This window comes from Eulemur rufifrons, chromosome 28 (assembly GCF_041146395.1).
Source record: "Eulemur rufifrons isolate Redbay chromosome 28, OSU_ERuf_1, whole genome shotgun sequence".
NCBI classification, from domain to species: Eukaryota; Metazoa; Chordata; class Mammalia; order Primates; family Lemuridae; genus Eulemur; species Eulemur rufifrons.
The window spans coordinates 55,005,880-55,030,042 of NC_091010.1; the positions used below are offsets into that span (position 1 = coordinate 55,005,880).

At 34.6% G+C, this 24,163-nt stretch overlaps 1 protein-coding gene across 2 annotated transcripts in view; it reads left to right on the top strand.

Moving 5' to 3' along the window:
- Positions 1–24,163, top strand: part of SHOC2 (SHOC2 leucine rich repeat scaffold protein) — a 67,987-nt gene that overhangs the window by 595 nt on the left and 43,229 nt on the right. The window contains exons 1-2 of one of the 2 annotated variants that reach the window (XM_069461033.1): positions 62–114; positions 22,548–23,490. In XM_069461033.1, the coding sequence (XP_069317134.1) occupies positions 22,788–23,490 (703 nt within the window). In that variant the 5' untranslated portion in view covers positions 62–114; positions 22,548–22,787. Of the gene's footprint in view, positions 1–61; positions 115–22,547; positions 23,491–24,163 lie in introns of those variants that run through there. The other variant, XM_069461034.1, reaches the window with a different exon arrangement.

The following is a 24,163-nucleotide window of genomic DNA, read 5'->3' on the forward strand; positions in this document are numbered from 1 at the left end:
GGCGGGGCGAGTGGGGGAGGGGCGGGCGGGGGGCGGCGGTTGGGCAGCGTCGCTTCTTAGAAGGAGGAGGAAGGAGGGCGAGCGAGGAGGATGGCGGAGTCGGGGCTCCTGACGGTAACCAGGGGCCGATGAGGCGGAGGGTGTCTGTTGGTCGGTGCTTCCTGCCTTCCTTCCTGTCCGTCGGGCAGTCGAGCTGGCTGTCGGCTGGGGGAGGCCCCGCGCGCCCTGACAGGCGCGAGTCGGCGGGGCCGGGGCGAGGCCCGAGGGGCCGGGGCCCTGGGAGGCGCCGCGGCCGCCGCTTTCCTGGGTGCTGTCGCGGGAGTGCCGGGCCCTCGGAGCCGGCTGGCGTGGGAGCCCGCCGCTGGGCACCGGGAGGCAGTCGGCCGGCTCTGACAGCGGCCGGGTGGGCCTGCGGCGGCGGCGGGCGGCCGGGACAGCGCCTGGGCGAGGGCGAGCCGGCGCGAGGGCGCGGGCTGGGGGCGCCCGGCGGACTGTCCTGCCTCGCTCGGCTCCCGGGGGCGGCGGGCCCAGGCTCCGGGCGCCCGGGGTCGACGAAATGGTTGGCGAGGGCCCAGGTGCAGAGGTGGTGATACAGGGTGGGGTCTCTCCTCGCCCCCGCCCCAAAGCCCACCGCGCTCTCCCGTACTCCTCTCCCTAAAGACCTTCGGTGAGGAGTGGTGAATCGGCTTTGGGTGTGTTGCTTGGTAAAGCGAGTTGTAGCCATTTAAGACCGCTTTGTTGAACATGCCTAATGGCAACCTCTCTCCGTGATAGCATACCTTTGAGGGCTAGAGGAGAAGTATTCTAACTCTCCCCCGCTCCCCTGCCAAGCTCAAAACGCAAGAGGCTTCGGGGCAAAACGCTTTTTCCCCCAGCCCCTCAGCATCCATTGTTTTGTACCATCCCCCTCCCCCCCATGCCTAGGTAGAAGAATAATGACTCCAGAGTATTAATTTGCTTTTCTTTCTCTTCTTTCTTTCCTTTCCTTTTCTTTCATCAGCAGAGGGTTTGAGTTATTGTGGAACTATGGATTTACAAACAGGTGGAATGAATACCGTTTTGGGGAGTTGCAAAGAAGATGCTTTGTGTGTGTGTGTGTTTAAGCTTTGAGTCCTTACAGTTGGCGATTTGATTTTCTTGTCTGTCTGTTGCTTTGTATCGTAATGGGGATGATGAGAATAAAAGAGGAAGCACTGTTTTGCAACCTCCCCAAAGAAACATTTTCGAAGTCTCTAGGGATGCTGAAGCAAAATTAGTTTGCAGATGTGGACTGTATAGTATTTGCCTCCAGCGGGATAACTAACAGTCTCTAGGTTTACACCTGTGTAATTTTTGTATACTCTTCATAGATGTCAGGAGCATCTACATCTACTCAGAGATTACTGTATCAAAAACTTATTTTTTGTTAGATTTTTCAAAATCCTACCATAGGCTTTTGTAGCCAAGTGTTTTTGAATATAAATTGTAGCATCAATATTGAAAGTAGTTTTAAAGGCCACAGTTTATTAGTGTACTAATCTCTACCCTCACTCCTGCATGCGGTGCCCTTGCCCTTGTAACTGTTTGTTACTATATATTTGAAGAGACTTAGCTATTGTATGCAATTTGTAACATTCAGTAAGCTTATGTTTATAGTTTGAATTTATCAAATGCTGATGTTTTTCTATGTGACAGTGACAAGAATTTTTAGAAATAAAGTATGTAAATGACCATTCTCCACATATGGAACTTAAGATGGGATATGATAAACCTTTTATCCTTATCTGGCCATAAAATACACTAAAATTTTATATAATTATGAATATGCATTTGAAAAATAGATTGCAGACAAAAACAAAGGCTTTGTCTAAGGTTTGTAACTTTCAGATGGCTTACATGTCATATAAAGCTAACATATAAAAAACTATATTCTTGAAATTTTGGTTTCAAGTTATTTATATGGCCTGTCTCTAAGGGTACTACATTTTCCCAAGAGGTTTGCTCAGTTTTTGAGGGAACAACTACATTTATTTCAAGTTGGTATTTGTTTTCTGATCTCTCATTATTAATGTAATTTTCAAGTTTTTAAATTTTTCTCTTGTTATAAATTGTTATGGATTAAAGAGTAATGTTAAGATACACCTTAATAGCTTGCAGCTGGATTATTTTTTAGTTTTTTTTTTTTTTTTTTTTTCCTACTGAATACTACCATATTCAGAAAGTTGATCAGAGCTGGGTTTTTTTTGGTAATTGTTGCAAGTGTCATACATGAACTTATGAACTACAAGCCAGTCAGAAATTTGATACATTTCATGTTTAAATAGGAACACAAAAATTATAAATTCCTTTGTTAAACTTGGTGGAATTATGCTTTTAAAATATTACTGTTTCTTTTGTCACTTGGGACAGGGCAGAATGACTTTTTCCCCCCACCTTGGAGAGACATAAACTGGAATTTTATATGGAATACTTCCAAATATGTCTTCTGAATGGCCGCTGGTATATTTTTTACCTTGGCTTACCCATGTGGATTGTGGGAGAAGGGTGAATAAAATTAGAATTATTATACAGGTAGCTAAGTTACAATCATATTTGTTTTGAAAATATGCTAGATTGTCAATATTATTGTATAATTTAATATTTCTAGGAGACTTTATTCTTTAAACAATTTAAGTAAATTTTCAATTTTTTAGTAAGAAGATATTTAAATATGAAAATAATCTGTTTTGGACTAAAAATATACTCTAAACTATGTGTAGATATGAGGATGTATATTTTTGAAGACTGAAGATTAAATGAAAGAATATCTTTAGAATTCAGTTTACTATGTCATTCATGTATCCTTCATGTATGAAAAAGCATAAAATTTATGTTTAAAACAAGACAAAACCCAAAACAATAAAAAAAAAGTTAACTGTCATATCCTTCATTGAGTTCTGAGGTTTATAAACTTGGACTTGGAAGAATTCTTGAACTTGTTTATTAAATACAAATTAAGGGAATTTAGATATAAAATGACATTTCCTAATAAGAATAGTAGAGAATTGGTAAATTTTCTTAATAGGTGAATTAGATAGAAATTGTCTGTAATTTAACAGTGGAGTGATACATTTTAAGTACTCTTCTGTGATGCTTGAGAAATGAGTACTGCAAATATTAAGTTGGTTATATTTTTGCTTATTGGTAGACTTGTATTTCATGCATTATAAATTATACGTTAGACGTAATTTAAGGCTAAATCTTTCATAGACTAAATTATGGACACATAGCATCTGCTATCCTTTATTCCCTATTTTAACTGCTTAGTCTGTCTTCTAAATTGTTTCATTTACTTGTTATACTGCATCAAAGTTGAGCCCTGTAGATTTTTTTGAAATATTTTCTCTGTTGATATAGTAGTTAAATTTTTATTTTTCTACCTTCCTGTCCAAACTGACTTTTAAATTCTGAACAATTTCTAAATTACAAGTGACCTGTGGTATGCTTGAATTTGATATAGAGTGTTCTGAAAAGTGCTTGTTAAGCAGTACAGGTTGAAAGGAACATGCATAAGTCTGAGAAACTATTTTACATTCTAAAATATGTAGTTGTATTATTTTAAGATAAACTAATGTTCATTATGATTTTGTTTGGTGTTTACCCCTGGTTCCTAACTTTTTAATACAGCATCTTTAATTCAGCAAAGCAAAGTTCAAACACATAAAAGCATACTCTCTGATTACCAAGGACCGTTAAGCTTTTGAGATGTTGGTAACATACGTGCTTCTTGAGAAAGTATACAGTTTCCATTATCAACATTTAAAAGAAAACTAATTAGATTTCACACTACATATCTCATTCCAACTTCTCTAAAGATCAGAACTGATTGCAAAAAGTGGTACATGCTGTAAAAGATAAGGATTCTTTTATGGGAAAGAATGAACATATTGCTTGTAGCTAAACCATTATAGGAGACCTTAAAAGGGGGTATAATATTGGTCTCTATGGGAGATAAACCTGAAAGACGTTTATAAATTATTTTGGCATGTCTATCTTCTGTTCATAACACTGTGAAGACTTCCAATGTTGAAATACTTTGCCCTCAATTACTATTTAAAAATCATACAATTTTCATTTAAGTAAATTCATGGCTGCCAGAGGTAAATCTTTTTTTCTTTTAGTTTTTCTAATGTCTTGGAGGTAAAGTGGAAATGCCCTATTGTGACACACAATTTCTAGTACTTGGGCTTAATTTTATTAGTTAAATTTGGTTTTTCTCAGTTTCTGGTTTAGTGTTGTATAATACTTCTTCCTGCTTTCAAGACTTTCTCAATCTTGCAAGAAGTCTTTAACTTTTCAATTTTGTTCTATAAATATTTCTTAAGTAGCTACAGTTTCATATTCACTACTATCAGAAAACTTCTACTGAATGGCGTCTGTGTTCCAAGGTCTGAGGATACAGTGATAAATATGCTATGTTTCCTACTTTCAATAAGTTTAGAGTTTGTTACATGCACTGGACAATTCAATAGTTCATTGTTAAATGATGTGACAAGTGCTTTAACAAGAGTGTACACTGACACACTTAGATGAGTTAAAACTCAGACTGGCAATGCTTACTGGAAGATAGGACCTGAACTAACTTTTGAGGAAGAAGTAGGCTAGGTGGAAAGTAGAAAAAGCATAAAGTTTAGACATGGTGAGATCCATTTGGAGAATTTCAGGGGAAAAACAGTTTGGATTCCTGTAATAATAATATTAGGTCATACAGTAGACTTTCATTAAAGCTTGTATTTTTAGAGATTATTTCTTGTGTTCTTAATTTGGGCCTTGAACTGTGGACCTTTATTAATATTGAGGGGATGCTCCAAATTATTATTTAAAACTTTTACCTAAGTGTATTTTTCATTAATATTTTAATTAGATATAAGGAGAACACATCAGCCTAATGTGGGGCATAATTCCCAGGCTTAGAACTTGGATAATGATAATATGTTTCAGAATCATATTTAAATATCTTTTTCACAGCATTTATGCATCATGTTAAGAGTAACATATATGAACTTTCTTAGAACTCATGGGAAGTTTTTATTATATAATCATTTAAAATTTACTCTTCTGAGTATGTATATATACATTTTTTCTCACTTGACAGTGCCACTCTTCTTTAGGTAAGTCAGACTGTGTTATCAGTAATTGCCAGCAGTTATATCCTTGAAGGTTTTGTATGGTTTTATGATTTAAAAGTTTTCTGAACATGAGGATTGAGTAATTTTTTCAAACAGTATGACTGAATAATTTCTTCAAGGGTATGATGAGGCCAATTTTGATCCCAAACTCCATTTTCCCCAAAATGCCATAGTTTTCCTTTTTAAAACATTCTCTTATATTGCATCTTTTAGTTTTGCTCCTTCTTGTAGTTATTTTTTTTATAGAAATTTGAGAAATTTCTTTTTATAATTTTTATACTTTGGAAATTACTTTAAAGATGTTACAACACTTCATTTATCTCAGTTATTTATTAGGAAACTGAAACTTTCTGGTGTTATCTGTGTGGATGCTACCCCATGCACCCTTTACCTGGCTGAACTCTTATCACCCTTCAGGCCTCCATTTTATATCCCATCCTTTGGGAGACCTTCTTTGATCTCTAGTTTGGTTCTCTTGTTTTAAGTTCCCGTAGCACCTGTACTTCCTCTTTTATAACACTCATCACTTTTGTGATACGTTTGATGTCTGTCTTTTTTGCTAAACTGTAAGCCTCAAGATGAACATTGAGTAATGTCTGTCTTATTTACTACTGTTTCTCCAGTATATAATGTCTAGACTTTGTAGGGTCCAAGTAGAAAATTAGTTTTAAATTGATAGTCTAGAGCCCAAAGCAAACTGAATAGGCCAGTAAAAAGGGCAAAGAGATGTCATAATATTCTGTCCTTAGAGCCCCTCCAGCCTTAATTCAGGCATTTTTATTGTCACATAATGTACATTTTTAAAAAGTTTGATAACCATGTATAAAAAGTACTGGAATTATTCCTAAGAGAATTGAAAATAAGAGCAGGGGGAAGACGCTTAAAAAGCAGATGCAAGACATTTTTTAAAAATAGCAGTTTACAGCAACTTAATGTTGTGATAAACATACATAGAATCTTTCAAGACACCTTTTGTTTTATACCTAAATAGTATGGCAATAATGATGATCTGGGATCATGAAGAAGAGGTTAATTGATGGTAGTAAATTTTGTTAAAGATAACACAAGACTATATTTTAGAAAAAAATTTCATCCAAAATAAAACAATTTAAGCTTTTCTCATTGGAAAGCTTTGCTTAATGAGGTGGAACATAGTAGGTACCAGTATTTATTGAACAAAAATAAATTGTACAAGTAGGTACCAGTATTTATTGAACAAAAATAAATTGTATAAATAATTATCTGAAAGTACTGAATCAGTGCAGTATATTACTGCCTTATAATTTGCAGAGGTAAATTTTATATTAATACTTGCCATGTGTTTCTTTGTTTACTTAGCTATGACATAGGTAAAATTGAGTAACTGAACATGTTTTTCTTGATCAGTTTGAGTGAAAACAACATGTTGCAATGATGTGACAAAATGACCTAAGTATTTCTGCAACTTTTATTCAGTTAAAGAGAATAGGCTTTATTCTCTTGGCATTTCATGGTCACCTGGACTGGGAAAATTAGATTGGAGGTCATAATTACTTATTTGCTAAAAGTATGTGGTGTCTAACAGATTTGGTGACCCAAAATAGATTATATTTAATTTAGTTTTGGTTTGCATATATCTGGGATATATAATTCAGAATTTCACTGGAGAGCTTTAGTTCGGGTTCAGATGAATTACATTTTATTTTAATATTGTGATCTCTTGAATTCTGTGACTATATAAGGATAGATACAAGAGCTAGTTTATTTTGTTGCTAAAACAAATATTGGTTTATCTACCATGTGTTAATTACAGATACTAATATAAAGTCATAGAAATGGGATGCGTATACACTAGGCAGCTTAAAATAGTAAGGTTTTATGATTTAATCTTGAAGACATTTCTGTGCTTTGGATGTAGTGATTTGAAATTCTTAATACTAGAAATATGGCCTAGTTTCAGAACACCCACTAAGCGACTGTGGGAACTCAGCATGCTAAATGGCTGGTAGTGCTGCAGTATTTTTTAAATTTTTCCCACCTCGTGTTATATAATAGCTTATAGTAGTACACATAGAACATGAGTATTTGGGACAAGAACAAAGCATATTGAAGCCCCCAAAATATGTAAGATTGTGTTAGGCTTTGTGTTGGGCACTAAGCGCCTAAAGACGATCTGCTATATAATGATGGTTAGTGAATGTTTGATGTAAATCAGGTAGTAATGTTTTAGGTTGCAAATAAAGCAAGCAAGAATTACTTGGGAGCTTGAGAAAAATGACTTTTTAAAAATGTCACTATTTAAAAAACACAACTTAAACTTTTATTAAGTAAAGTTTGAGAACTCTGTTATAAACATTCCCATGATGCTTGTGGACAATTTTAAAATTGTACTTAATAATTTTAGTGAAAATATTTTTTATTTAAACTTTTCCCCCACAGTGTTATACAACCCAAACATTGTAGTGTTGTTTCAGCCAATGAGAACCAGGTACTGAAATTGATTAGAAACTAACTATAGAGAATGAATTTCACTAGTTTATTTTTATGTTCAGGAAAGTATGGTTGTAAAGGATTTTGATAAAATAGATTTTTACAAATTTATTTGATTAATTAAAAAAGGGACCCAGTAATTGCACACAGATAGTAGAGTTAAATGTTTCAGTTAAAAGAGTTTGTTGTGAAAAAAAGAGTTAATAAATTTGCTTTAAAAGTCAGCTGTATAACTCATGTAGAGTTAGCTCTGTGAGTAATGCCTTAATGCATGACTAATTATCTGCATACAAAAATATAAAAAACTTATCTGGCCTTTTCTCAATTGGAACTCAATTATCCCTGACATTTACATGATAGTTGATATAACAATAATGATCCTGTGGTAAGATCTTGAGGATTTTTGTTTTATCAAATAAAGTTGAAATTAAGTTTAATATAATTGAAGTTTTGCTATATTCAAATTCTCTGAAAATTGGTAATCCATAATTAGTAGATTCATGTGGTAAAAATAAAAATTGTTCATTAGCACATCTTATTCCTATGACCACTATCCAGCTTTTATAATTATGCAAATTGATAATATTTGAGTTGCTTCCAAGAGCAACTAAAAATCACTTGTCAAATAATGTTTTTTCTTTCTGGCATGATTTAAATAATATATCACTTGCCACCTGCAAATTACTAAGTGATTTGCATATTTGTGGCATGGAATTTTTTATATCAAAGCTTCTGTAACGTATGTAGGAATCATATTTTGGAATTTGTCTTAGTCTGCTTGGACTACTGTAACAAAATACCATAGACTGTGTGGCTTAAACAACAGTAATATATTTCTCATAGTTCTGGAAGCTAGAAAGTCCAAAATCAAGATGCCAGCTGATTCTGTTCTTGGTGAGGGCGCTCTTGCAGATGGCTGCCTTTTTGCTATATCCTCACTTGGTCTCCTATTATGTTATGAAATTCTATTTTAAAAAATCAACTGTCAGGATAGTAGATAAATAAAATAATTAGTTGAGCATAGAGATCTTTCTCTAAATAAAGTCTCAAAAATGGACTGTATAAATGTGAGAAAGGCCATTTGTTTTATATCAGTGGCAACTTAATACTGATAATTGAATGTAAGATACCTGCCTTGAGACCACACACTCCTCTAATCTTGCTATTTATAATACATTTATTTTTGTTTATACTTTTTCTGACAGTTTCTGATAGTTTATAGAGTAATGGAAAGGATTTGTAATCAGACTTAATAAAGGAATGTGTGCATTTATATATACAAAAATGAATTAGTTAAATTTAGTTAACTTATTTTTTTAGCTTAAAAGTACTAAAAGTTTTTTTAGTTGAAAATACTTTATTAAATATTGTAGTCATCTTAGTGTATATAACCATTACATTTTCTCTCTTTTGCTTTACACTGATAATTAGGTAACCAACTTTTTTTTATTGCCAGTTGGCATGGGAAATGAAGATTAAGTATATCTTGGGAAGACTTCAGTTGTGTATGACATGTTTGGAGTTCCTTGGCAAGAAAGGCAGTTTAAGCAAATATTCACAAGTTTTTTTTTACTGGACGTGTTTTTGTGGCATAAAAACTTTTCAAATAATGTTTGGTCAAGCTATTTGATGTTTTATATGTCAGTTATTTTGAGACATTTAAATTCCCTCTATCCTACCCTGCCTTTTACTTTGAGACTTTGCTGTAGAATTTTGCAATTTATGGATATGGTGAGTTGAATTGTTGTACAAGAGAGCTGTAATGGTTTATATTGTGGGTTGGGTGAACAGGAATTTTTAATTCTTTGCTCCAAACTCTTATTTTCCTGAAATCTAAAGTATGTATAGAGTCTTTGCATTCTCTTAAGAAATAATGAAGATTTCCTGGAAAACTCCCATTTATTTGTTACTCTGTAAAATAAATCTATCCTGTTTCTCTCCATGTCTGTCTGAAGCAGTTCATTTTCTTTATCAAGGTGGAAAAAAGTTGAATGAATGAATTTAAAGGCGCTAAGAATTGTGGACTCTTGACATAATTCTAACTAACATGGACTAATGTAAAATTTTTTTTTTAATGGACAGCTATTCCTTTAGTCTCTATGAAAACTACTCCCACCACAGGTTCACTCGTGCTGCTTAAAGATGTGTTTCTCCTTTTCACTCTAATAGCATTCCTTTGAGCTATTAATTTTGGGTACTTTCTTGGTCTTTGGACTAATCTTTTGGTCTTCCAATTTTGAAGGTTCCTTTTTAAACTCTAAAGCTACAAAACTATGTAGCTTTATATGATTTGGAAGGGAAAGCTGTTTTTGTCCTTTAAGTTGTTTAAAAGCATAAGCTGCCTTTCAGACTTTATAAACAAGGGAAATTACAATTGCATCTTGCCATTTTTAGGTATTCATATAAAAATTTGAGTGATCAGAGTTAATTTATATTAAGTAGAATAGAGAGAAACTCCATGCATGAGATAAGGCTTTACCTTTGTTTATTATTCAGCTACCTTCATTTAACAAATGTTTATTGAGACTTATTGTATGTTTAATAAAAGGTCCACTTTTATGTTGTAGAGCTCTTTATAAAGTAAAAATTGCTTCTTTATATAAGGAGCATGCTGTCTAGTATGGTAGATAAACCCAAGTGAACACATATTTATCATTTGTTCAATAAATGTAACTGGTATGTGTGCTGAGTATTGTTCTGAGTACTAGGATACAACTGCAAAAAAGAAGAGTCTCCATTTTCCCAGTACCTTTAAATGAGGGAATCATACAACTAACCTGGCAAGTATACTACAGCATGATAAATGTTGTGATGGGGGAAGTTTTAAGTGGGAACACAGAGGTGGTGATATGCAGAAAGGCTTTTGAATAATTAGGAAAGGCTCCCCAGACCTCTAAGCTGAGATCTGAAGAATATGTAGGAGTTAGCTCAGTGAAGAACTATAAATCTATGTTTCTGGCGGAAGAAGATAGCTTGTACAAAGTCGTGGACACAAGAGTTTGTAAAAGAAGTGCATGTGACCAGAGTGCAAGGTGGGAAATATGAGAGTGGTGGCAAAAGTAAGCAGGGGCCAGATCTTGAAAGGTCTGGTAATTACTGTTAAGAATTGAGGGTTTTGTCCTGAGGGTTCCCTCCAAGCATTTTAATTGGATAGGAACCTGATTAGATTTGAATGTTCGAAAGAACACTCTAATTACAGTGTGGTGATTAGGAGAAGGATAGGAGGTAAGGGTGAATATGGTGAGACCAGTGAGAAAGCTATTAAAAGAGAGAATTTGGTTTACCCTGTAACAGGGTAGTGGCAATGAGAACAAGAAGTTGATGGAGTTGAGAAATTTTGGGAGAAGAATTGATAGGATTTGATGATTGTTCACATGTGAAAATTGAAGGGGAGAGAGAAGGAATCAGACTAACTCTTGGATTCCTGGCCCTCTTTCACCTTTTTTGGTTGATTCCTGCTTATATATTATTATTTTAAGAAGGCTTTCTTGATTCCCCTAACTTTAAAGTTTAAGTGCCTTCCCTTTGTGCTTCAGCAGCACTTACAACACTTGTTTTCCTTTTACTAACTTCTCTGTAAGCTCACAGGCAAGGGTTGTGCTTTAAATGTTGACTGAATGAAAGTAAACTTTTTATATTTATAAAAATTTAGATGTTTATAATTGGAGAAAATTGGTTTTCTAAACTACTAATATTCAAAAAGTTGTTTTACAACTTCAAAGTGAATCTGTTCACTCCATATACTTTCTTAGACTACTTGTAAAAACAGTTTATATTGTAATTCTGACCTGAAGTACTAATGTTAAGTTCCTTATGGGCGATTATAGACTAAATTAAATGAACTTTGTATATTATATTAACCCCCTTTTATATTATGCATTCAGCTTTTCTTCATAAATGTTCTAATTGGCTTTATCCTTTGTCAGTTTAAAAGTCAGTGTAACCAAATTACCAGTGTTTTGTATTTTTTGTTTCAAAATTAAAATAAATTTTTTCCTTTCTAATTATGAAAGGAGTGATTGCTTGTTACATACGTCTGAAAGATATACTGATAGAGATAAAGGAAAGTGAAAATCACCCATAGTTGAAGGATAATGTTGCTAACATTCGTCTAGACTTTTAAAATTTTGTATTTATGAATGATATATTTAAGTTAAAAGAAAAACTATCAACAGAGGAAATATGTACAACATATGTAGAAGACAAGGCATTATTAATAATGACATTCATACAAAAAAATAGTGATAACCAGTATGTAACAAAATAAACCAATAGAAATAGGGTCCTAAACGTCAGTGCCTTCAGGGGACCAGGCAGGTAACATAAATGAATGAACACAGTAGGGGAAATGTATGAGGTGGTTGAGTTGGAGCACTCTCTGAAGGGACAGCTTTTTCTTCAATGCCGGTTGATTTTTATCTTTTAAGTTGTTAAAGAAATAAGAAATTGAGAAATATGGAGCCACGTACTGTCATGTGTGCCTGTAGTCCCAGCTATTTGGGAGGTTGGGCATGAGCATGCTTGAGTTGGAGACTGTAGGGCGCATGACCGTGCCTGTGAATAGCCACTGTACTCCAGTCTGGGCAATGTAGTGAGACTCTGTCTCTTAAAAAAAAAAAAAAAAAAAAAAAAAAGTAAAGAAAGAAATATGGACCTAGTGATGTCCAAATCTTTTGACTTTTTTTTTTTTTTATGAGAAGTTTGGATTTTTATGTGAAGCTCCGAATTAGTAAATTTTGGCAAATTAATAAAAATTGAAACCATAGTATATGTTAAGCATAATGTAGCTATGGGCCATATTTTGTCAGAATACCACAACTACTGGAGGAATGGAAAGATTTGTTCACTCTTACTAATAATTATGTAGATTAATATATCATTTTTCATGTATCAGATCGACGAAAATGATTAATCATTTGCAAGGTTGGGAAAGTATATTTGATGCAGGCTCTTTGAAAGAAGGCAGTTTGAACAACATATAAAACTGTAAAATGCATGTTAATTTGACTTAAAAGTTCCGGTTTCAGGAATCTGCTTTACAGAAATATTAGTTCTTGTGGGTGAAGATTTATACTCAATGAAGCATTATTTATCCTGGCCAGAAAAAATTTTTTTTTTTAATGTAAATGAAAAGAGGGAAATAGAAAGAACCTAAATATCAGTTGATGTAGGAATGATTAAATTATGATGTAGCCATATCACAAATCATAGTCATAACAATGAAAAGTGATGATGAATATCAGTATTCCTGTGTGGAAACAGTCTAGAATTTACTATTTATCATTTGTATGCAACCATTTATATACATGAATTTATATATGAATGCTATCATTTTTAATGTCTGTGTAATATTCAATTGTATGGCACCATAGTTTAGTCTATTGATGTATGTGTAGGTTATTTTCAGTGTTTTGCTATTTTTGTGCACATTGTGGTAAACACTCCTTTACATATGCCTTTGTAGTGTTGTCTCCTAAGATATGTTTCTTTTATATTTTATATGGTGACACATTAAATCTCTGAACTCTCATAGGTAGTTTGGGTACATACATTTGTTTCTGAGAGTTTACTATTTGTATGACCCTTGAATTGAGCAAATGTGCCATAGGCATGGTAGTCAGAGAACTAACCAGAAAAGTGGCACTGTGTTGAGTCATCCTAGATTCCTTAAGGTTTTTAAAGGTAATTTAGGTAGTAGTTTTTTGTCTAGTCCATACATGCTTATAGTACAAAATTCAAAAGATACAGAAGGATAAAGTAAATCTCTTTCCCACTCTGAAACCTCTTCTACCTAGTTTCTCTTCCTGGGAAAACACTTCTGGTTTATGTATTCTTCTAGAGATATTTTGTATATATTTACATATATGTGTATAATTTTTTTCATAAATGGTACCATACTATGCTGTTCTATAGCTCAGTTTTTTTCACTTAAGTGTAATAATATCTATCACTTATTAACACTTAGTGCTTTGTCTGTTCTAGGCCCTGTTCTAATAAGCGTTTTGGTATTTGATTATTATCTTCATCACAACCCTGAGAAGTAGGTAATATTATTCCCTCACTACAGAGGAGGAAACTGAGGCACAGAAACTTTGAGTAACATACTAGTAAGTTGTGGAGCTGGAAATTGAACTCCACCATCCAGCAAGTCCTTACTATTAGCCAGTATATGTTAGCTGTTAGCTATACTATTGAATTGTTCCTACCAGTGTATAGTTGCTGCCCCATTCTTTTTAATAACTGCATAGTATTCCCCTGATAAACAATAATTTAACTAGGTCCTTGTTGGTGGACATTTAGGTATTTCCATATGTTGCTGTTATAAATAATACTACTGTGAATATCCCTGTGCCTATATAATGCCTATGTCATTTTGAATATGTAGAGTCTTTGTATTTCATTTTCATCCTTTCAAATTTGGGAAGTAGGGGAGTCTTACATACTTACATTTTGTTTTGAGATCTAATCTGAGACTTTAATGAGAGTATTTAGGTCATCTATATTTATTTTAGCATTATGGTTATTTCCTCATTTTTTATACCTAATGGATTAAGAGATAAATTGAAGTACGTATAACAATTAAAGTCTGCTTAAAGGTGTAAGGCAATGCAGTGTAAAGATGTAAGCATGCCTTAATCCATTTACTCTCTCAATTTTTGTTATATAACATTGTCAGGGATTGTAATATTTACATTATATTCTATAGCTATAACTATATCTTTTCTTTTTTATAGTGTTAGATCAGTAGGACAAATGGATTCAATGCTCAAACTTGCCCTTTTGTCATAGCTTTTTAAATCTTTTGGATGGCTAAACTTTATCATCTGTATTTTCTTTAAGAGTAGTTCATAGGAACAACATTCCTTGCATTTTTGCATATTCAATAATATTTAACTGTTGCTTTTGTACTGAACTATAGGCTGGGAATAAATTCTTGAGTACTCTATAGGTATTGCTCTACTAATTTTTAGCAGATTCCCTCTTCCTCATTTTTAGTTAGCAATATTTTTGCCTAGATTTTCAATGGATTCTCTTTTTAAATTATTGAAGTACAGTAATTTTACTACTATAGTATTTATTTTGACTAGTTTGCATCAGCTTTTCTTAGGAAAAGGTATGCTCTTTCAAACTGTATGATTTCTTGTCCAATTCTGGCTGTCCTGTGTCTCAGTGATGCCAGATGAGTTCTGTGAAAGCTTCAAATGTTCCAAACAAGGGATTGTTCGGTTTGCCCTTCTGACCACGTCATGGTATTTTAGAGAACTGAGCTGTGATAGTTTTGAGATTTGAAGCTGCAAGCCATTTCTCTGGTTTGAGATATTCTAGCACCTCTCTTTACCGTCGCTGCATTTGGCAGCCCTTCTCATCTAGTGTGGTTAAGGATGTTTCCTAGTTTGTTGACGATATAGTTCATGTTTCTGTTTCTCACTCTCCTCTCCTAATTGTTCTGCAATTTTTTTTTTTAAGAGGAAAAAGGAGGTCATAGCATCTTTCTTCTACCATTTTCAAACCAGAAATCCAAAGAACTGTAGGATCAGTTTTATCAGAATTAAGATTATTTTACTACAAGGAATAAAATACATGCTAAATAAAATAAAATGTGTTTATGAAAGCCAAAAATAATTCATTTATAGAGGCTCCTTTAGATCAATTTATTTTAAATTAAAAATCACAATTTAACATTTGAGTTTGATTATTGATTTTGTATTTAGGAAGCCTTGTGCATTCGAAAGAATTAAGAATCAGACTAATGCCTCTAGTTAGACATGAGTTTTAGAGTGCTCATTTTTTTTTTTTTTTTTTAATGCAAAGACTCAGGGTTATTGTTGAAGGGGAAGTTGAGGGAGAAGGTCAAGTACTAGGAAAATAAATTCTAGACGAGAGGCAGTTCTCTCTAGTTGCTTTAGATGTTGATTCCTTTTTCAACTGAATTTGAAAATTGAACTTCCATGTACTAGATTCTGCCACTAGAATATTTTTAAGCCCTTTGACATAATGAATGTTAGTTCTGGAATAATCTGTTACTCTGAATGATATCTTGTTTTTCAAGGGAAATGTCAATTTATTCTTCTCACTTAATGGCCCTTTATGTTGAAAGAAATATTCATGAGAAATCTTGGTTGCTGGTGGGTAAGCCTCATTTTATTCTCTGATTTTAACATATTCTTATATTCATTTGACTCAGTTCCATTTTACCTATCCTTTGTCCCTTAGCAAGATCAAGATGGCAGCTGAGACTAGCTCAGTGTTTTTTCCACCCCATTTCATTTATGTGATTGACTATGTTACTTTCTTACTCCCAAATATAAAAGCATGTCTAACAGCCTCACAGAAAATTTTAATGCTTGGTAGATTATTAGAGCTTTCAGTTTTAAGTCATTGTCACTCCAGTTATTGATCACTCCAATGTTCTTAAAATGTCAATTAAATTTTCAATAATTTTGTAAAATTCTCAGTGTTCTGATTTGTCTGATAACAGTGACCTATGTTTACTGCTAAATAATTGTTCTTTGAGCACTTGAAACACTTTGGATATTAATATTCTTCAGAAAAGGTTTTGTGATCCAAATTTGGAAAATCTTGCACAAAATATAATGAATGTACTTTGTGAAGAATATGAAGAGCACTATTATTATATTTTTTAGTTCTAAAATTTTCAGATATCTTTATTATTTCTTTGCTGAGACTTTCTACTTATCCGTTTGTTTCAAGAGTGTACATAATTGTTGGAGCTCTGATTTTTCTTTTTTGTTTGTTTGTTTTGAGAACTGCTTTAAAATCCTTACCAGGTAATTCCAACATCTTTGTCATTTCATTGTTGGTGTCTGTTGATTGTCTTTTCTCATTAGAGTTGGCATTTTCTTAGTTCTTAGTATGATGAGTAATTTTGGATTGTATCATGGACATTTTGGGACTCTTATGAAACTCTGATTTCTATTTAAATATTCTATTTTAGCAGACAGTCAACCTGTTTGGCTCAGAACACATGTCTTGACCCATTTTTGTGTAGTCTTTCGTTCCAGTTTAGCTTTCAAAACCTTTTCAGTGGTATTCTGGTCTGCCCTGCTTGTGTGTTACCCCAAGGCCAATCTGAGACATGGGTTGTATTCCATGCTATAGTTCAGTTCTCAAAGCATTTGTTGATTTGATTCTGGTTGCTTTCATGCATAAGCTACTAGGGGTTGTTCCTCAGAATACACAGATAGAAAGAATTCCTTTCTCCAGCTTCTTCCTCTCCCCCCTTCCCTTTAGTTGGGAGGAGGTAGTATGTCACTTTTTTGCTAACATTTGCTTAGTACAGGGTAGGAGATGATTCACAGTGCTTGTGTGAAGGGAGATGTGTGCTGCTTCTGTTCAAGTTGCTTCAAAGCTGGGATGGTTGGCAGGGTTTTACACCACAGTCTTTGTGGCCTCAGTGCCAGTGGAAGGTGGAGGGGAATGACTTCTTTTGTGGTGTTCAAGTAGAGTAAGGAGGGTATAATCAAAAGGGTGCCATCCTGCAGTGCCGGCCTCTTCACAGTTGTTTGACTAGAGAGACTTTTCTTGGAGCTTGTATTTGTTGGTGCTTACTGGTGTTTTTTGGTTGTGGACTTCTCTACTGCCCAAGCTGGGATGTATAGGAGATAAAAACAAAAACAAACAAACAGAAAAACCCCAGGGAACTCAGTACCAGGTCATTTTTTGAATAAGGTCCCTAGACAGTATACCTTCTTTTCTCTGCTTTTCAGATCTTCTGCTAGTTGCTTTATGAATTTTTTCCATTGTTTTAGGTTGTAATTAGTGGGAAGAACAGAATATAATGGGCTTATTCCATCTTGTCTAGACCCAGAAGTCCTCTCCATTTTGATTCACAATCTAATATTCTAAAGCTTTCACATCTACATTTAAGTGAAGACCAAAGAATATATTTAGTGTATGTGGCCTACTGATGTGTTTTTTAAAGTAAATAGTTATTGCATGTGATGATTATCATTATGGTCTCCTACCAAGAATAGATTTTAATAGTCTAGTTCTTTCTCCCTTCCATCTTCCCTCCAGTTTGGAAAGAGCTAAATGTAATGTGAGTATCTTACAAGAGCAAGGAAAAAAGTATTTTTACTTCTTGTGTCCAGTTTTCATAAAAATACAGTTTCTGAAAGGAATGATTTAAAACCTAACACAGTGACTTAGGATGGTGGTTGGCAAACTATGATCTGATTTTGGTCAAATCCAGTTCGAGGCCTGTTTTGGTAAATAAAGTTTTATTGAAACACAGCCACTCCTGATCATCTACATATTGTCTACTTTTATGTTAAAATTATGCAGTTGAGTACCTGCAACAGAGAACAGTCTGGCACACAAAGCATAGAAGTATTTAGTATCTGGGCCTTTATAGGAAAAGTTTGCTGATCTCTGACTTAGAAGGTATTGGAGGCCTAAAGTAATTGTAATCAGCATCCTCATATGATTTGGATGCTTATCTCTAAAATCCAGCATGGAGTAGGGGAAAGAATATATATGGGCTTTAGAGTCAGGCAGACTTGGTTTTGAGTTTTTCCTCACTTATTAGGTAGTTGACTTTGGTGCCTCAATTTTCTCCTTTGTAAATTGAGGGTAGAGGAACTCTTCCACTTAGGAATTTGAAATTAAGAGATTTCATAATTTGAAACATAGCTATGTGCCAGAGGAAAATTGCATCAACTCAGACCTCTGCCAACAAATTTGTAGTTTCTTGTGTGGTGTCATTTTATATTAATGGAAAAATGGATTCAAAGGAGCTAACTTGATTGTAAGCAGAGAATTTATTTAATATCTTCCTTGAGATGTGGTTGTGAGAATGTGAAATAAGACAGACAAAAAGCCTGTATCATGTGCTCCATGTGATAGTTACTAAGTGGTGGGGAATAAGAGTCATCTGTGGTAGTACAGATCCCAGTATAAAAACACCATTGCCAGCCTCAGCTTAATTACTGATGTACTATTATGCCTTTTTCACTGAATTTTAAGCATTTTGAGGTTGGGTGCTATATATTCTGTTCATAGGTGGGTGCAAGATTCAAATTGTATGCAAATGTAGCTGTTAACCCAAAACATTGTAGAGTTAAAATGACTTTAAAATAGCTACTGAATAAATGGCTTATTTCCAAGAAACATGAAAGATTATTCTCAGTATGTTTTCTTATCTGAAAAGTTTGTCATTGTCGTCTGATTCAAATATGGACTAGACCTACAACTTAATTTTGGGTTCTTAGGTCTCTTGTTCTGTTGGCCAAGATATATTTTTACTGGATGCAAAAAATATTTAGTTAATAGTCAAGCCTGGCTAGTTAATTACTTTAAGTAAAGTAATACTTATGGTGATAATGTCAAGGTCAAAAATTCTATTCTCTGACTAGTTATATTTTTATGAACTATGACTGAACTATGTACCAGCTAATCTCATTGGGTACAAGAGCTGCAGGATGAGTATGTGGGTAACTTAGTTCAAATCCATCGCTAACACAGTAAAACCATCAAACAGCTCAAGTATCAGTAGTTTGAACTTCAGATATAGTGGAAGGCATTTATAGATTATGGGAAAGTCCCTTTAGAATTAAACAGGAACTTTAAATTATCAGTAACTTGTTTTTTCGTTAGTATAATTCCTTTCCTGACCTACCTTTGCCTTCAACCTTAATTATTTTAGAACTGTATTTGAGAAATATACTAACATACTGTTGTTCAGATCTTAAATTTGATCAGCTCAGGTATTTCCCAACCTTGATAAGCATTTACTGAGGCATTTGTTTTTTGTTTTTTGTTTTCTCCCTGTTTCCTGGACCCCCTCTCTCTAAAAATTCTGATTCAGTGGTTTGGAATGGAACCTGGGAATTTGTATTTTTAAGTACATGTCCCAGGTTGTGAGGTTTTTTTTTGTTTTGTTTTTATCATTAGGGAAATTTAGGAAACAGAATAGGAAATCAAGGAGAATTCCCTTTTTAAAAATGCCAATTTTGTTTTGAAAATATTATTTTCAACTCTCAAATATTTAAAATCTAATTTAAAATATTTAATTATTTGAAATTTAATTTTAAAATCTAATTTGAAACCTAAGTTTAAGTAAGCTGAAACTTTCAAGATTTCCTATTTTTCTTTCTCAGTTTTACTTTTTTATGGGATGGACTTATTCTATCCCCTATGCTTAATATCTGTGTTTTTTAATAGCTTATATATCTCATTTGATTCTTTCGTAAGAGATTTCCTTCTAAATTTAATATGTACATATCTTGCTAAGTAGAAATTTGATTTTCAGGAACTTGGTATAATGACCTTTCTTTTTTTTTCTTTTTTGGGAGAGAATCTTGCTCTGTTGCCCAGGCTAGAGTGCCTAGCTCACAGCAACCTCAAATTCCTGGGCTCAAGCGATCCTCCTACTTCAGCCTCCAGAGTAGCTGGGACTATAGGCGCGTGCCACCATGCCCTGCTACTTTTTTCTATTTTTAGTAGAGATGGGGTCTCACTCTTGCTCAGGGTGGTCTCAAACTCCTGACTTCAAGCAATCTTCCCGCCTTGGCCTCCCAGAGTGTTAGGATTACAGGCGTGAGCTACCGTGCCCAGCCCATGACATTTCTTAAATACAAATTGACAAACAGCGTTTATATCTCTTTGGCTGTGCATATTTCCCATTATTCACTGTTGTATCCTTTTAGTAAGTGTGCTTTCATGTTAGCCCACAGCATTACTTTCTGAATTAGTACCTCTGAAGTTTTTCTTAGTCTCTTTCCATTGTAGCTGAAAATAATTCTTTTCTTTTTTTGAAGAGGTGGTGAGTAGTGGGGAGTTAGAGCTTTCCTGGTGTGCTAGCAAATAATGGCATATTTATTTAATTGTAGAACCTTATATACCAATAAAGTTTATACTGTGCAGTTTCAGATTTACAGATTATCTGTTCTCTACCCAGCTCCTGCTATACCTATACACCTGACCCTTTGATTCAGCAAAGTCCCGTGTTTTCACTCTCCTGTGCAAACCAAGCCCATTTCCTATTCTAGGCCAAACTTTCTCTTTCATGACGCTCATCTATAATTCTTTGCCACTTCTCCACTTGTTTGAACTCTACCCACTAATCAAGGGCCAATAAGTTTAAGTCCTTCCTGTACTCAACTCTTCTCAGCTATTCTCACTGATGTTGATTTTCTCAAAAGTACTATAGCATATGTCACTCATCTGAGGATTTAATAGTATACTATCTTACCAGTTACTTAGTTGTCATAAGAGAGTGTTTTGGCTATCTAAACTGTAAGCTTGTGTATGGGGTGGGACTCATAAAAGAAATTCTTAGCACCATCCTTAGCACTTAGACTATCAAGTCCTTTTGGTGGTTTGACAAAATTTTAATGATTTTTTAAAATGTCTTAAGCTAATCAGGTAAGATGTTATTTTATCTTTAATCTTTAAGGTCTAGTACCAAGTAATGATCAGTTAATTATATAGAATTAGTAATAGTCACAAATAAGCATTATTAATTTTAAATTTCAAAATGTTTAGGGAGGGCCGGGCGCGGTGGCTCACGCCTATAATCCTAGCACTCTAGGAGGCCGAGGCGGGTGGATCGCTCGAGGTCAGGAGTTCGAGACCAGCCTGAGCAAGAGCGAGACCCCATCTCTACTAAAAATAGAAAGAAATTATCTGGCCAACTAAAATATATATAGAAAAAATTTGCCGGGCATGGTGGTGCATGCCTGTAGTCCCAGCTACCCAGGAGGCTGAGGCAGTAGGATCGCTTAAGCCCGGGAGTTTGAGGTTGCTGTGAGCTAGGCTGATGCCATGGCACTCACTCTAGCCCGGGCAACAGAGTGAGACTCTGTCTCAAAAAAAAAAAAAAAAAAAAAAAAGTTTAGGGAGGACTGACTCTTTCCATAAAGATTTTACTAATCTTTTTAGCCTTTGTGGATCCTTTTGATCAGTTCTACTTTTAAGAACCCTGTGCCATTGATCTGTCTCACTTTTCTAGTACCTAGAATATAGACATCATGGAAAATTACTCTTTGTCACTGTATTTCAAAGGTGGTCACCAGATCTACCTGCATCAGAATTACCTAGAGTGCTTATTTATTTATTTATTTATTTAGTTTTTCTTTTTTATTCTATGGAGATGGGGTCTCACTGTGCTCAGGCTGGTGTCGAACCCCTGAGCTCCAGCTATCCTCTCTCTTCGGCCTCCCAGAGAGCTAGGATTACAGTCGTGAGCCACTGCGCCTGGCGTACCTAGAGTGCTTATTAAAGTACAGATTCTTAATTCCTTTTTCCCTGAACTATTTGCTGTTTTTCATACGTTTCACTTTGTTTATTTTGTTCTTTTGCCAAACATTTCTCCTTTCTATCATCACTTTTGAAATCCTTTCTATTATCTAAAGCTATCTGGCAATTATTTATAGAGCAGTTTTAGTGTAGTGGTTAAGGAACATAGGCTGTTGGGTACACACTGTCTGATTTGGAATCTTGGCTTTGTCACATTTCCAAGATCACAAAGCTAGTTACTTACAGATATTTCTGTGCCTCAGTATCCCTTTGTATAAAGTGGGGGTAACAATTTATCTCATAGGTCTGTTATATATGGTAATTGATTAATATTTATAAGTTTCTTAGAATAGTGCTAGTACATAAAAAATTTATTGCTGTGATTTCTCCCACTTGTTAGCTCTTTAAAAAGTTTTGTACTGTAGTGACTTGTTTTCTTTTCTTACCTCTTCCTATTAGTTTGATTGCCAGTTTCTTGAAGGTAGGGCCTGCCTCATTAATTTTTGTAGTTTTCAATGGATTTTGTATAACAAAGGGTGTTCAAGAAATATTTACTGTATCAAATCGTAGGAAAATGGCAAACTCTGCAATAAGATTGTTTTTCAGAGCCTTTTTACTTAATATAAATTATAATCTAAAGTAATTTAATACTCTCTCTCTATTGTATTTCAGGAATTCTAATGAATCATTGATTGACCAGCATTATTTTACCAGTTGGAATGAGTTATCAGAAATGGGCATAGTGCCTTTAGATCCAACATGTAACAGATGGATGTTACTCCATGCTGATTACTTCTTCCAGCCAACACATTTTTGATTGTGTAGGATCTTTGTCTCTTCATCTTTGAATTCCAATTACTGGCAAATAAAATAAAAGGAGTTCATGTAGTTTTTGTCCAAGCTTGAGTCACCATGAGTAGTAGTTTAGGAAAAGAAAAAGACTCTAAAGAGAAAGATCCCAAAGTACCATCAGCCAAGGAAAGAGAAAAGGAGGCAAAAGCCTCTGGAGGTTTTGGGAAAGAAAGCAAAGAAAAAGAACCTAAGACCAAAGGGAAAGAAGCCAAAGATGGAAAGAAAGACCCCAGTGCTGCCCAGCCAGGGGTGGCATTTTCAGTTGACAATACGATCAAACGGCCAAATCCAGCACCGGGGACTAGAAAAAAATCCAGCAATGCAGAGGTGATTAAAGAGCTCAACAAATGCCGGGAAGAGAATTCAATGCGTTTGGACTTATCCAAGAGGTCTATACATGTATTGCCATCATCAATCAAAGAGTTGATTCAATTAACAGAACTTTATTTATACAGTAACAAATTGCAGTCCCTCCCAGCAGAGGTAGGCTGTCTAGTAAATCTCATGACACTGGCTCTAAGTGAAAATTCACTTACCAGTTTGCCTGACTCTCTTGATAACTTGAAGAAGCTGCGAATGCTTGATTTACGGCATAATAAACTGAGAGAAATTCCTTCAGTGGTGTATAGGCTAGATTCTCTCACCACTCTATACCTTCGCTTTAATCGTATAACTACTGTGGAAAAGGACATCAAAAACCTGTCAAAACTCAGCATGCTTAGCATTCGAGAGAACAAAATCAAACAACTACCTGCTGAAATTGGTAAGAGGCCTTAGAATATTATTATTATCTGTAGTATTTGTTATGCTAAATAATTTTGTTGAATGCTTTTTCACAAAAAAAAACCCAAAAACCCTGATACTTGCTTAAAAACGGCTTTTTAAAATAAATCCCTTTGTATGCTTTACTTTATTCTATTTTCAGCAATATTAATAGTAAATGGCTTGAGACTGTTTTATAAACTTAAGAAAGCAGAAAATAGATGTAATCAGACCTTTATCACATAAACCTAATCATCCTTAATTTTCCTTGGTGAAGTAGTGAATTTGAAGGAGAGAAGTTTAAGAAGTTTGGCTAATTTTTAAGTTATTAGCACCTATTTTTAAAGTATCTCCCCTTATGGTTGGATATGTTAAAGCTACATTTTCTCGTTCTCTGACTTTCCCATGTTTATCTGAAAAATGTTTGTTTAAATGCACATCACTTTCTACCTCATTTACCACAAAAGATTGACAAATCAGAGCCTTATGAAAGAGCGGTGTCATAAGAAAATAGAAAAAATTTTTTCATCTTGAAAGTACTTACGTTTATTAAAAATAATCTTAAGTGGTACAGAAAGGTAGAAGAAAAGTCACCTATAGTAAATGCAACACTTTAGCATTTTGATAGATTTCATTCTAGTCTTGTATAAAAAGCTAAATTGTATCGAAACAAA